This window comes from Equus przewalskii, chromosome 2 (assembly GCF_037783145.1).
Source record: "Equus przewalskii isolate Varuska chromosome 2, EquPr2, whole genome shotgun sequence".
NCBI classification, from domain to species: domain Eukaryota; kingdom Metazoa; phylum Chordata; class Mammalia; order Perissodactyla; family Equidae; genus Equus; species Equus przewalskii.
In genome coordinates, this window is record NC_091832.1 from 80,165,394 (window position 1) to 80,180,661 (window position 15,268).

General features: G+C 38.4%; 1 protein-coding gene across 2 annotated transcripts in view; it reads right to left on the bottom strand.

Annotated features, from left to right (window-relative positions):
* TMEM131L (transmembrane 131 like) overlaps positions 1-15,268 on the bottom strand; it is a 150,205-nt gene that overhangs the window by 25,358 nt on the left and 109,579 nt on the right. For both annotated transcript variants that reach the window (XM_070608848.1, XM_070608849.1), the window contains exons 18-25: positions 15,114-15,223; positions 14,017-14,089; positions 11,186-11,313; positions 9,121-9,263; positions 7,351-7,537; positions 6,959-7,144; positions 6,270-6,419; positions 5,314-5,939 (exon numbers count right to left, since the gene is read on the bottom strand). In XM_070608848.1, coding sequence (XP_070464949.1) covers positions 5,314-5,939; positions 6,270-6,419; positions 6,959-7,144; positions 7,351-7,537; positions 9,121-9,263; positions 11,186-11,313; positions 14,017-14,089; positions 15,114-15,223 — 1,603 coding nt within the window. The remainder of the gene's footprint in view (positions 1-5,313; positions 5,940-6,269; positions 6,420-6,958; positions 7,145-7,350; positions 7,538-9,120; positions 9,264-11,185; positions 11,314-14,016; positions 14,090-15,113; positions 15,224-15,268) is intronic.

Sequence of the window (15,268 nt, forward strand, 5' to 3'; positions counted from 1 at the left end):
GATGGATAAAAAAGAATGAAATTCTGATACATGCCACAACATGGAAGAACCGTGAAGATATTATGCTAAATGAAATAAACTGATAACAAAAAGACAAATATTGTATGATTCTACTTGTTTGAGGAAACCAGAGCCGTCAAATTCATAGAGGTTAAAATTAGAATGGTGGTTTACCAGGGGCCGGGGGGAGGGAGTACGGGTAATTACTATTTAATGGGTACAGATTTCTGTTTGGGATGATGAAAAAGTTTTGGAAATGGATGATGGTGATGGTTGTACAACAATGTGAATGTACTTAATGCCACTGAGCTTTATAATTTAAAACGGTAAATTTTACGTTACGTATATTTTACTACAATTTTTAAAAAGTTGGGGGAGGCAGAGAGAGGGGTAAGGACTTGGGTTCTGGCCAAGACTCAGCCACTGATTAGTTTTATGATCAAAGAAAGTCTCTTAAGCTACTTGAGCTTCAGTTTCCTTATTTATAAAACAAAAATACCACCTTCTACCCTGCCTGATTATTATAAAGGTAAAACCAGAACAGATATAAATGTAAAGGGTCACCACTAACACACACAGGGCAGCTCCTTCTGCAACAAATGCCCACCTGCCCCAGGGAACAGTGCCTGCAGCGGCAGAATGAGCAGGAGATGAAGCACAAGGCAAAGGGTGGTGCTGGTATGAACCTCATCTGAAAACATGACTGTTCCATTTTTCTTTCAAGAGATTTCATTCATAAACGTATTTCTCCTTCTATCTTTTACTTCAAAATAAAGTCAAATCAACTTCAGCCCCATAATAACTGGCCTCTGTGTTCTAACACGAAACAAAGTATTTCAACACCCTCTCCTTTTTTCTTTAGCTGAGAATCCCTTCCAATACCTTTGCAACCTGAGAAAGTTCAGATGAGCACAGCGCCAAGATTTCACAGCAAAGCAGGCTGCAGGCTCTGGTGATATGAATGTCTGACCAGATACCAGCAGAGGCTCCAATCTGGCCCTGTGGGGACCTGGGGGAAGGCCAGATTCTCATCCCAAAATGAAAGGAGCAGTCGGATCCCCTCTGATTCTGAAATTCGGAAGCTTCGAATTGAACTCACTCAAAGCAAGACACATCCATTTTTAAAATAACACTTAAAAGGTAAGCATACTTCTGTTAACAGAAAATTACATAAATATTACATAACTATAAAAATGCCGGGGAAGCATTAATTCCTCTACAACACAAACTGGGTGTTAGACATCCACAGTGGAAAATATCTAAGGAAATCTGAAACTACGAAGGAGTAAAGGAAATAGGCAAGAGCAAGGCAGTCAGGGTCCAAAACAGAAAATAAAATCATAAATAAAGACATCGCTTTGGATTCTGGAACCCAAAAGTATGAAACAGAATACAGATACTCTCCTCAAAAAATGTGCCATTATTTTCCTAGAGTCCTGATTCATGAGAAAAATGGACTTCCTTACGTTTTCTTCAGGTCAAGAACAGCACTAAACGTATTAGTCATCAAAGTGTCTCAGGAAGGATACAAATTCAATATCCAACACTAAACCACCTCAAAAAAGTGGTAAAGCAGAGTCCCTTAGAAAATTAGTAATGCCTTCTGCAGGGCCAAGAATCAGGACAAACAAAATAAAATGAGTTCTAGTAAGTTCTTCATGAAGGCTTTGAGAAATTCTAACATGGAATATTCAAAAATTTAGAAATACCATGAGTATATACTTCATTTAAAAAACAGAGCCAATCCATGTTATTCTATTAAGCATGCTTGCTTAGAGTATTATGCAACTTTCTGACATTTATCTCACAGAGTGAGAGTGTTTGAGCCACTAAGATAAAAAGCAAATAGAAGAATAAGGAACAAGAATATAAACTTGCCAGAATCCTGCTTAAAGTTTTACAGTCTCAAATCTAATCATATGCCATATTTCGAGTAAATCGCTAGATCTTCACTTCAAGTTATCAGTGTCTATAAGTAAATGAGACTATTTTTAAATTTTCTGAAAATGTTGGTATTTCAGAAATCTTGGAGTATTATCGAATTCAGTGGAAACTTTCATGTATTGTTAATTTCAAGGCTTACAGTATTATTAAATTTAAAAGTTATTATCCTTTATTATAAGCAGAAAGCAATGAAATAACTTGCTAACTATTCCTCTTTCATAGTGCTGGGGCCAGCACCAGTTTGTCCTCAGCCTTAATTCTAAATCTATATTATTTCGATCATAGAATTAAAAAATAATAGTTATAAACATCTGAAAAGAGCCACATTTCAAAAGATCATTTACACTACACATAAAGGCCCACTCTTGTGAGATGATCAAGAGACTCTGGAACATTTAACAAATGTTTGAAAAATGTAGCTGTTTCACAGTTGTTTGACAGGTTGACGCCAAAAAACAAGTGCGTGAAAACAGAGCCTGAAGAATCTGTCAACAGACCTCATCTCTATCGGGAATTTTAATGTATGATTTACTACAGGCCTCTCAGAAGGAGCAGGAGAAAAGGAGCCAGAAAGGGATAACATACTATTTTCTGTTATTCAGAAAATAATCTGTTTCTCAACAACAACGATGACATGTAGCCAGAGGCATTAATACACACCTTAGAACATTTTATTCTCACACAATAAGTTACACTCAGAAAATAAAATGCCTCAAAATAGGAGAAGACACAATTCTTCAGGTGCCTTCAAAAGTTCTGATAGGTAAAGAAAATCATGTCAGGCACTCAGGAGAGAGGCCATCTCCCCTGGCCCCCTTTCCCAAAGGCAATCTTATCAGTAGATTTGTTTTTAAGAACACTGGTGTAGTTTGGGAGAAATGGCAAAATGTGGCAAACACACCAACTGGTTCAACTGAGTGAATGGAAGTTCCCAGCAGGATCACAACCATCGGGGGGCTTTGTTCCGCCCACAAGACTGAAGCTATTTTCTTCAGATTCTAGAAAGGATCTTAAGATGGAAACAATATGCTTTCCATAAAGTAAATACTTCTCAAAATACAAAAAAGAGTCAATGCTCAAAGGTGGAAGTGAAAACTTGGAAGGTTCACATATACATGGTCTTCTCATTCTTGAGCATTCTTTACACATCACAGGTTCCCTGCTGATGACATGCCTGTTCGCCACCTGCTAGTTTATTACAATGTTTTCCCGTAAAATTTGACAAAAGAACCCCCAAACCCTTAATATTGCTAAAAAAACCCTCCAAGTCCTTCCTTCAAACTACAATTTTCTTCCCTTAGATTTCTCAATCTTTTCCTATTTTTAAAATTTTCAATTCTTTGAAATGTTTAATTGTAAATTGATGGCAGGTAATTTTGACTTTTTAACCTCTTTGATATTCTCCTAGAATAGTGATGGGAACAGAAAGTCAGAACCAAATGCATGCCAATGAGTGGATGTCGCTGTGAGGAATCTCCTGCTGACATATTAGTTCTGGAGAGAAATACGGGACTGGGAATTAGCACCTTTGAATTTGCTGGTATGAACATGGTGGAAAGCCAACATTCTTTCATCAACTCTTACTTGATCTGATCAACAATCACCCCGATACCACTTAACATGCTGCTGATCCAGCCAAAAGGTAGTTTAAAAAACTTCTTGTAGGAAGAGATTTGTTTCCATTTAAAACATTCATTATAAACATACCAGTAATCTTCAGAGGAAGGAAAGATTCTGGGCAGGTTTGCCATCTACAATGATATAAGCAAACCCTATGTTTATAGACTCCCATATTAAATTTACTCACACTTGCTGAAGTGCTAGTATATGGTCATCCAGACTCAACTATAGGCATCAAACAGCCAGTATTGGACAGGAGGATCTTGAAGCATGAATTCAAATCCTCTGACCTGCTCTGGCACAACATTGCTGGTCCACACCACCACACTGCATCCTCTTCAAAATACTATGATGCAGCAGAAGGTCCCTCCCATCCATCTATCCACAATGCCACAGCCATTGCATTTTGCAGGCACATTTACCCAGACATCTGATGGATGCAGTGGACCACTGAAGAAGCACTTCTGGAAGGACAATTCTCTCAAACAGCTAGGATTGTAAGTTTGTGTAAATTCAGCCTAGTCAAATACTGTGCTCTGGCCAAAATGACACACAAAACAAGAGGAAAGCCCAGCTGGACTCACCCCATATTTTCACCCTTTCATGAGAGTTTTGTAGTCTGAGCCCTAGAAAGTGCCCGGGACACAAACAGAGCAATAGGCACCCCACCCACCCCGCCAGACAAGGTATGCTATGACTTTGAAGATCTGGTTGAGTGCATTGTCCAGAGGGCGTGCTCGCACGCCAGGTGGAGAGGACACAGCAGACAGCATTGACCCTGCAAACAGGAGTCCACTTCAAACACATGCCCCGCTGCCTGAGCAACGGTACAAACAGGTCGGAACAAGGTGCACCAGGAATGCGTGTGCAGTGCCCACACCATGTTCCACCCAGAGGACTCCAGCTTTCTTTCAAATGAGAAATGTCCTTTCATGCCTTGGCATTTTTGACTAAACGCAGAAAGCTCATTAGAATTAACCAATCCATAACGTGTCTGTAACCTTCTTTACAATATCAAGGAGTGAAAAACTGGAAGTTATTTATACTTAAATGTTTCAATAAGATCAAAGGTAAATAATTTTTCCAGATTAAAAAGTGTCCAAAATTTCACTTCTAACAGGAACAGAAATGTGCTTTTTAAAATGGTCAGGATGGACAAAAATAATAGGCACAGGCTCTTATACCAGAGGTCACAGGGATCGGGTAAAGACTAACGCGAATTTTACAGGTAGGTAGTCTGCCTAGTCTAGATTTGCTTGCATTTTCATTAACTGTATTTGCTACAAGAGAACATCTGTGTTCTTTTAAGCAAGGGACACAATTAGTGAAGAACTAGGGCCAAGGAGCATGAGATGGTGGGAGTTGTGAAACATAGGAAGTTGGTAACTTTTATTTAGTCAGACACATTTCATGGGCTGATTAATTTCTGCAAATAGTCTTGAAAAGCAAGGTGAAAAAAAATTAGGAAAAGGAGTCCTCCCAACAATCAAATATGATTTCACATCCCTCTAAACATATGGACTAAAAAGTAAACTTCTTAGCCATGACATTCTAAAGCCTTGGTGCCTCACCCTAAACTTTTCATCTTACAAACCTTATTTCAACATTTACACCTTTCCTAAAACTTTGTGCATGAACTGAAAATTCAGCATCCGCAATTAAATCTAAAGTCACGGGTGACAACAAATTCCATTAAAAACAGACTGGAGACAAACAGGAGGGAAGAATCATCAAAGAGAAGAAGATTACCATTATTTTTCCTGGAAATTTCTGGCAAGTCTGACTGCAACTGAGGTGAACTCTTCGGCAAATGATTTTCAGGTAGTTTCTTAGGCGTCTTCAGAGGACAGAGCTCCTGTTCCTTGAGCTCAGCTACGCTTTCTGAAAGTTTAATGTCCGTTTCCTTAGGAAACATACATGTCTGTATTCCCTCCTTCATATGACATTCTGAAGAAGTATGATTGACCACAATTGTGTTTTTCAGTGTGTTTGCTTCTTTATTTAGTAAGTTTTTGGGAAGGGTTAAATTCTTCTGCAGGTTGACATTTATGCCACTTGCATATTTGAGGTTTATCCAGTTCTCACCCATAACATCAGTGCACACGTCCTCCTTAGGGGCAGACAGGGAGCTGCCCAGGGCCGAAGTCTGTTTTTCCTCAGTAGTAGTGTTGGCACTGCTGGCAACAGATGTGCTGGCTTTGTGTTTGCTGTAATAGACTGAGCATTTGTGCTTCTTCTGAGAATGACCGTAGGTAGCCGGGCTCCTCTTGGCAGCGTTCTGGATCCTGCTGTGCGGCGTGCTCACTGGAAGGCAGCTTTTCCCTCTGCCTTTATCAGAGGGGCCATAGGTATCGAGAAAATTCTTGCAATTGCTTCTGAATTTAAGAAGAAAAACATTCAACATAAAGGCAAACGGAATAAAACTCTACCCCTGTTTCCAAATCCATGAGAAAGAGGTAGTGATCGGTACTGTGTGTATTAAGGAGTTCTACTTTTCCTTTTTCTAAAGCTCCGTGAGTTTCAAAATCTAAGTCCTTATGTGGAGTCTATTTTATAATAAAAGAAATGTTATAGCCGTCACACAATGACTTAAAGAAAACTTTACAAAAACAAATTTGGAATAAAAATTTATATTACCTTCAAATGAAATCAGAAACGAGTAATCTCAAAGGTGAGAACTCTCCCCACCCGCCAAGAATTCTTACTTGTGAGCGTGGGAGCCGATGACGTCCATCGGACCGCTGTTTTGCTGTGAAGAGGAGCTAGTGTTTTGCCTCTGCCTCGTTTTCATGAACTCCATCAGAATGTACTGTGCTTGCTGGAAGGCTATTAAAATCACACCCAGCAGGGACAAACTGAGGAGGAAAGCAACAAGGTTCTTTACTGCATGCTTCTGACTGGCATTAAAAAGACTAGCTTTACTGTATTAAAATTCCATAAGATGTACGACATCATAATTTCTGACATTTCTTTGAGATTAAAAAAAAAAGTTTCTAAAAATATGTGTATTTATAAGTCAACTGTCCAATTCAATTTTTAAAGACACCTCCAGGATAAAATCACTCTAAAAGGGTCCTTCTAGTCTTCTAATCTCAAAATGCAACTGCACTGAGCTGATAAGAATAACACTTGTATCTTCGACTGTGACTGACAACCAACACATATGGAGCACAACTGTCTATCATGCTTCTAGATCCTATGAATCTCTCACAATTAGTTTACTATTATCTTAAAGCTTACTAGTGACTACTTTGTCTGTTTGATGTACATCAGCGTTCTCAAAGCACTATAAATTCCACTCAATTCACATGCTTCGATTATACCCAGGCAATCTACATTTTCATGCAGCTCGCCTGGACGGCTTCTCTGCTCAGTGGAGAAGGTGGTCCCTTACCTGACAAAGAAGACTGTGAGCCTCCAAAATGACTCCTCCCAGCTGGGTCCTGGGACCACGTCCGCACACAGAGGCAACAGGTGATGAGGGAGCGTCACATTGAGAGTGAAGCGAAACTCTAGGTCTGCCGCCGTTACCAGAGTCAGCTCCCGGATGACCCAGGAAGAGGTGAAGTCTGGAGTAAATCTGATGACAAAAGATTCACCTTGAAGAACTTTAATTGTTTTAAGAACAAAACAAAATCATAATGGCAGCAAAACTTCTTACTTCTGTAAGAGAAATACTTATATAAAAACAACTTAAGATTTCTTACCAATGAAAAAAGGTTTTGATCCCCCACATTACGTTAAATGCATCACAAAACTTAAATAAGATTAAAGCTCAAGGCTTACACGATGCTGATATCCCGGGATGTGTTTGGGTCCAGGGAAAACTGATGACAATCTAGCACTTCGAATCCATAACCCTGGCAATTATACCCGTTAATTTTCAGAGATGTCACAGTTACAGGAAGTGGTCCGATATTCTCAACTTTAAAGCTCTTCGTAATAGACAAAATTTGCTTGCTGTCTTTCAGTTCTAGTAAGGATGAAAAGTGATATTTAGTATATATGAGCTGCAAATTTTATTTAAAATAATTTACTGAATCAACAAACCATGATTATTAAAATGAAAAAAATCAATGTAAGCTCAAAGCATTTCTATCTAGTTTCTAGAATGCTTACAGATTCAGTTATATTATCAGAATACAACAAAAATACTTAACTAGTCAAGATTTTTCTTAAGTTAAATGATCTGCTTAGGTACCAGAAGTAATCAAAATCTCTTCTTTGCTCTTTTACTTATTATAGGCTAAGGTCAAACGTTTATTCTTCTCAGAAGCCAAACAGTTTGGATTTACCACTAACCACCACACACCCTTTGCTCTGGGGATCCTCACTCCCACTGAACAGGAGCCAGCTAAGAGGGTGTATGTGCTTCTGTGTAAATCCATCACAGCTACTGGAAACACAGTTCAAACACACACCACATTAAGATGAAGTAAGCAGTTAAATCTTCAACAATAAATGAGAGCACATTTTATGAGAGTTAGAAAAGGAAGAGTTATCACAACTTTAAAATATTCCTATAAATTTATAGTCCACAATCTATCGCATAGAAAGACTAATATTTTATCTGGTTCTATAGTTTTTATATTACTCCTTAATTCTATCATTCAAAGTCAACTCTAAATTATTGAATGAATGAATGGGAAAATGAACACTCTGATGAAGAATTCTGAATGCAAAATGGCTAATAAATCTTGACAAACTTGGTGTTCATTTAGCATAGTTTTCTTAAAAAAAAAAATTCCAATCAGGCATTAAAATAGCACTATAAATTATCCAATAGTTTCACCAATCAGCTTTTACCACAGGAAACATACTGTTATTCTAAAACACTTTCAGTGTGCCACAGAAATTAAAAATAATAACAGGAAAACAAGACAGAATGTACCAAAATCCATTTTACATCTACTGTTTCAGCTTTTTTTAGTTCTTAAGGAAGTTCTTGAAACTAATATAAGTTAATTTAAAAGCATTTAATATTTAAACACATGTATAATTTAGAAATTTCTAAATCTGCCATTGTCTGATACAGTAGCCACTAGACATATATGGTTACTTAAATTTAAATAAACTTAAAAATCGATTCTCTCAGTCACACTAGCTATATTTCAAGTGCTCATTAGCCACATGTAGCAAGTGGCTACTGTACTGGATGACACAGATACAGAATATTTCCACTACTGCATAAAGCTCTTGGTTAGCACACCTTCAGTCTCTCTCCATTCATCATTTTGGTGTGATTTTCTATGATTAAGTAACTGATAACCAAATTAACAGTGTCATACTAGTCACCTTAAATATTTGATACTCTACTGGTAATTTAACAATTACCTCTTTTTCTTTATATCTATCATTTAAGTTGGGTTAAATATTTAAGTCTAATGTTCTAAGCAGTACCAACCAGCCTGTACATGCTCAAATGTTTGCCTCATCTAATCCTTTGCATCAGTACAACGAATTTACTGTCATTTTTTAAGATTCTTCTCATAGAACCCTTTTGCTCTGGGCTCTCGCACCCAGCCTCCCCGTCAGAAGATCGCCACATGGACTCACGTCGCCGACACTCCATCAGCGTGGACTCGGGCACCTTGAATCGGAGCGAACCACCCGCGCCAGGAAGTCTCCCGCCCACTCGCAGTAACTCTCTCGCTCCGAATCCTTCCACGCCGATCATGTCCACGACAGTCAAGTTATTCCTGTAGTGAAAGGAGACGCAAAGAAAAAGGCATTACAGTAGAGGCACGAGATACAAGGCACTTGAATTTAAATATTCCTATTGAGCAAAAACATTTTTAAAGTTTTGCAAAAAAAATCAATTTAAATAGTGTGGCATCTCCTGCCATCTCACGAATAAGGGGCGTTCGTGGGCAATGGAAACTGCCAAGGCTGGTAGAGTCAAAGCAAGCTGACCACAGCAAGGAGGGAACGATCCGGGTCACTGTCCAGTCTCAGCCCACAACATAAATCCATGTGTTTCTAATCACCAGCCACCCGGGTGGTGATCAGACCGGCAAGCGGGAAAAGAAAAAACCTGAAGAAATAAATCGGGGGCCACAGAGAAACACCTACAAATTTAGACAAATTGATAAAAATTGTTTACAGGGTGAATTAATGAGTTTTCAATTGTGACGATAAGAAATTCTGCCTTAGGGATAATTCTAGAAATAAAATTCTACTTTTTTTTTCCAACCAAAGACTTAAAATGTCATCCAACAAATAACATATATCTACTCAAGTTTTTAGTGGTCAAACAGAAATTCAGACTAGCTTTTCTGCCTTTTCATTAAGAGAAATAAGATAAGTGAAGATGATGTCTAAATGATGCAGACTGGACCAAAAGCCACTCCTCATTAATGTAAATACTATAGGAGGGGAGAGAGAATCCATTTCTAACTATGCAAAATATACAGATATCTTTACATCTTTATCTAAAGGATTAAAAACCTTTATTTAACCATTTAAAAGCCTTTAAGTGACGTTAGATGATTGATATTATTTACAGAAAAATATTGTCTATCAATATAGAAACCACCAAAAATAAACAACTTCAAAAATCTAGACTTTCTTTTTCAGTCTGAGAGTTTAACTTGGGATGAGGTCAAGTTTCTCTCTGCACTTCCTATGACCTTTGTTCTTCAATGGAGAACGGGTTTAAAATAAAACACATTGCCAACAGGGCATTAGCAGTCTTAGTTAAAATGCTTAATAGAACAAACTCTTTCAAGAACTCTATTTTAGTACATTTTCTTTTTAGTAGCATTCACTTGCACAAGAACAAACACATATGATACATTAAAGCAAGTCCAGAATAAGGAAGTTTTTGCCAACTGATCTAACACTAGAAAAACTTAAAAAAAAACCCTAAAATGTCATTTATTAAAAATTAAATTTGTTAGACTTCTCACCACTGCAGAGAGCTTCAACATAGATCTGTATTTCCTGTAAATTTTTGAAAGAAGACTCTCAATAAAGACTACTTAAAGATGAAAAATACTTAAAGAATGAAAAACATTTAGCTGCTTAAATCAGTTAGCAATAACTTTCATTTAAGAGGAAAGAAAAGAAGTAAAAAGAGCCAACAGGCTCAACTAAGCATTGTTTCAGTTATTGTCCTTTTGTCCAGAGAATTCTATTGTCCACCGTCCAGAGAATTCCAGAAGGAAGACAGATAAGAGAGGGCTGTAAATCCAAATATTGCAGAATGAAAATGTATACAGCAGGGTTTCAATTATTTTTCTGAGCTAAGGACAGAGAAGTAAATATGTGTGTGTGCTTGTGTGTGCATGTGCTTGGGTGTGTGCATTCATGTGTGTGTTCTGCCCTCTGTGACAACACCAGATGAGATGCTGAGTGAAATGGACTGCCGCTCTTGGAGAGAAGGGCACACACTCCCTATTCTACAAAAGAGGAAATGGAGGCACAGGCGGATTAAGTGTGCTCCTCAGGTAGCTTCTCTTCTTAGCCACCACCTCGTCCTAACATGCAACACAGCCTCATCCCTGAAGGCCTGACTGAGATGGACATGCCAACTCTCAGCTAAAGAGATTAGGTATTCTTGAAAGAAAGAGATGCAGAGTCAGCAAGAAAGAAACAGACTCCGTGACAGGGACACACCTACCGGATTAGTATGAGTGAGGTCACTTTTCCATAGTCAGCTGGCGTGAAAATTACACCGATCCTTTTCATTTCCAAAGGCTGCAAATGTAAGTGGAGGATGCCAAACCTGGATTCTTCAGAATGCATACCCTGCAAATTTAATAAATGCAATTAAACAATTCCCGTAAAGTGAGCTTCTGTCTGCACTACGTGCATTTTAGAGTCCAAACATGACAGCCTTTCTTTTAGTGTCCAGATTTGACCACTCTCATCAACCTGTTGAACTCGTTTATCCTGAGAGTTCACCCCAATAATCAGTTCCCAAGTCATAGCTGAGAAGTATACGCAGAGGCTGCAGGACAACCTGACATAGACACTGGAAAGGGGACTTGCTTCCCGGCTTGGATGGGAGTTGGAGCTAGAAGCCGTCTATGCAAAGGTGCTCTGACTGTAAAACATCACTTTGAAAACAGACCAAATACGTCTGCCTGAATGCCCCAGGGATCTGACCACACCACCCAGCCACTGCAAGACAACCCAAAGTCTCATCAACACTGAATTGAAGGTTATACAGATATCATCTTTATTACATGCAGTCTCTCCATTCAGGATAAGGATCTTTCTTCATTCATATCCTCCTCTGTTCTCTCCAAGATTTCCAGCTTTCTCTGACAAAAGCTTGTGTTCTGAATTTAACATTCAAGATTTAGTTACCATTTCCCCTCTTGGCACTGCTTTTCCTAGCTCCTCCTCACTAAAGACAACTTAATTTCTTAGAGCTCTAATCATATAATCTGTGTGGTAATATTCCTCTGTTCTGTTTCTTTTAAATTTGTTTTATCCTTCAATTATTTCTAGAATTTCCCATGCTACCTGAAAGAAGAAACAGTGATGTTTTTTGATTTATTTTCACTAGAATTATAAACTTCATGAAGGGAGAAACTTTGCTTTAGACATGTAATATGAATACTGAATGCTGATTTTTAGTATTAAAACTATAATAATAACAGCACCATTTATTAAATGGTTCTTATATGCCAGGTACTGGAATATAATAAGGTATATAGAATGCTGAACATTCTATAAAACTTATTGAATCTTCAAACATTATTATGAGAAAGACGAAGCTTGGAAAAGTTGAATAATCTACCCAGGGTCACATAGCTAGAACATGGAAGATTCTGGATTTGGAACCTTGAATGTCCACTTCCACATGCTCTAAACCAAAGGAACTACATTTCTAAAAGCAAACAAACAAAATTAAAATGTAGGCCTTCCTTTACATGACAAAGAGTTCTAATAAGAATTTTAAGTTAAATTTTTAAGAGTCTCAAAGGCATTGATATTAACTATTCTTGCTGTCAATGTAATAAGTTCACAAAGGTAATAATTTCCTTTATCACAAAAGGTATAATATTCTTGGGGAAAATCTTCAATCACAGATTAAAAACTTTTTCCAAATGAGTTGCACCGTTTGTTCAAATCTGAATAGAATATTTATATGTGAAAGAAACTAGTATTTTTTTTGGAATTTCAAATCATATATGATGCAATGCCAGTAAGGGAAAATGTCTCTTATTAGTTTGGACTAATTTACCGCCAACAGCCCCAGAAGACTGCTCAGTGGAGAGAAGAATGAGAGGGACAGAGCAGGACAGGCTGCTAGCAAGAACAAGACCACTGACATGGAGAGAGGAACGCTTGCTATTCATGTGTTTCCTACTGTAAATACATCTCTGTTAAAAATCTAGTTAAAAAGTTGCTTTGATTAGTTTTAACTCTTAGCTGGAGATTATCTGTGGTCTCCCTCTTCCTATTATTCACATTAACCTAAAGCCAATAGTACATGGTTGGAAGGATAAGTGTGAAGAAAGAAAAATAAACCCGAGGCATTTAAATATGTGTGAGTATTAGAAATACAGTTATGCACATATGTGTACATGTGTATTTTTTTTAACAGCTGTTCCACTTCTAAATTGATCTCATACATAGAAGACCTGTAAGAAAAACACTCAGCTACACACGATGAGCCACAGAACTACTGAGCAAAAACTCAGACACAAGGCTGCCAAGTCCCCAGTCAAATGATCCTCGCCACCTGACATGTTTATTCCTTCTCTGAAGTAGTTCTGCAAGACCTCATGAGTGTCCAGAGGCTTAAGAATTTCAGAGAGATCCTTTTTTGTTTTTTTGTTTTGTTTTTTTTTTTTTTGCTGAGGAAGATTAGCCCTGAGCTAACATCTGTGCCAATCTTCCTCTATTTTGTACGTAGGTTGCCACCACAGCGTGGCTGACAAGTGGTGTACGTCTGCACCCAGGATCTAAACCTGCAAACCCAGGCTGGCAAAGCAGAAGGCACCAAACTTAACCACTACGCCATGGGGCTGGCCCCCAGAAAAATCCTTTTTTATAGGTGTGGTGAACATTATGGAAATTGGGTGACTGGCTACAAACATGAAGCCAGTTTAAGAGATTTTTTTTTTAAATGTATTTGGTTTTATCTTATCTTGCCTGAAAAAGAACTTGAGAGGGGCCAAGGAATCTTAAAAGAATTATACATTCTGGAGTCTCAAGTTTTATGGTTTTCTACATAGCTCTGATTCAATTGTTATTTCTTCACTCACTTGAATCTAAATCATCAAGTTAAAATACGTTACAGGCTAACATGAACCGTGGACTCCTGCTGCATTAGTTAATTGGAAAAACCTGCTATGTATACTTAATGCCTAGAATATAAAAATAAGAGAGCCACATGTATTACGCAAAGACATTTGAAACATAAATCAGGGAGGCCCATATGCTACGTGTCTGGTTCGTCAGCATTCTTTTTTCTGTTTAAAGACGATATCCTACCCGGTAGGGGCAAGCTTTGGTGAGCTGGAATTCACCGGTTGTGAAATTAATCATCTGCAGATCGGTGCCAAACCTATAAAGAAACAAATGTTGAAAATAGCATTCAGATCGCCAATAAAGAAAGAATAATATATGTGTGCACATATACATGTTTATATATATGTGAGCATGTGTATTTGCACACACATCCAGTTCATGTCCCGTCACTACTGTGTCCCAGCCCCCCCCCGAACTGTACCTGACATATTGTAAGTGCTCCGTAAATATTGTGAATGAATGGCTTTGGCAGCACAGAATGTAAAGAAGCATAAGGTGACAAAAGCTCTAAATGTGAAGCAATTTTTCTTCTCCAAATGGTTCATGGCTATAGAACCTGATAGCAAGTGATTCTCAGCCAAGGGCAATTTTATCTCCCAGTCGACATTTGGCAATGTCTGGAGACATCTGTGCTTGCCACAGCTGGGGAGGTCCTATTGGCATCTGTTGGGTAGAAGCCAGGGACGCTGCTAAACATCCTTCAGAGCACAGAACAGTCCCTCGTCCCCCAAAGGATCATCTGGTCCAAAATGTCAACAGTGCTGAAGTTGAGAAACCCTAGGATAAGAGCAGATCCAACCAAGCCAAAAGGAGGAAACATTCTAAGTGAAACTGTGATTGTTGCGTGAAAATAAGATATAACAGACATGAACTAACAGTACGCTCATCTTATCTTCTTTAACAACACTAGATTCAAATACACTAAAACACTAAACTCACTTCTTGTGCTGCCCAGAGATCATCATGATGTAGATTCTAAATTTTAGGAGTATATGTGAAAGATCATGATTGTAAAGGTTCCCTGAACAAAGACAAGAATATTCTGCTGGGAACTGGACTTGACATAGTAACGCTAAAGATGCCACGTAACAAACACAACTGGAAATTTCCATCAAGTTATATGTACCAAGGAGCAGGGTGCCCAAGGTACATGGGTTAATACCATGTGCATCCAAGCACAGGTCCTGGGTGAAAAATGTGAAGGACTTGAAAGAATTTCAAGTCTTAACAGGATTTCCCAAACGGCCCATCAGAAAGTGTTCCCTGCCCGGGGACTTTACCATTTGTGGAGCAGACGCACTGCGGCCTCAGGTTTAGGATACAAGGCGATAGGCAGGAGCTGCAAGGAGACTGGCAGAGAGGAAGGGTTCTTCACCACAAAGTATTTCACCTAGAGATGGGGAAAGGACAATAAAAACCCCGAGAAGGACACAGC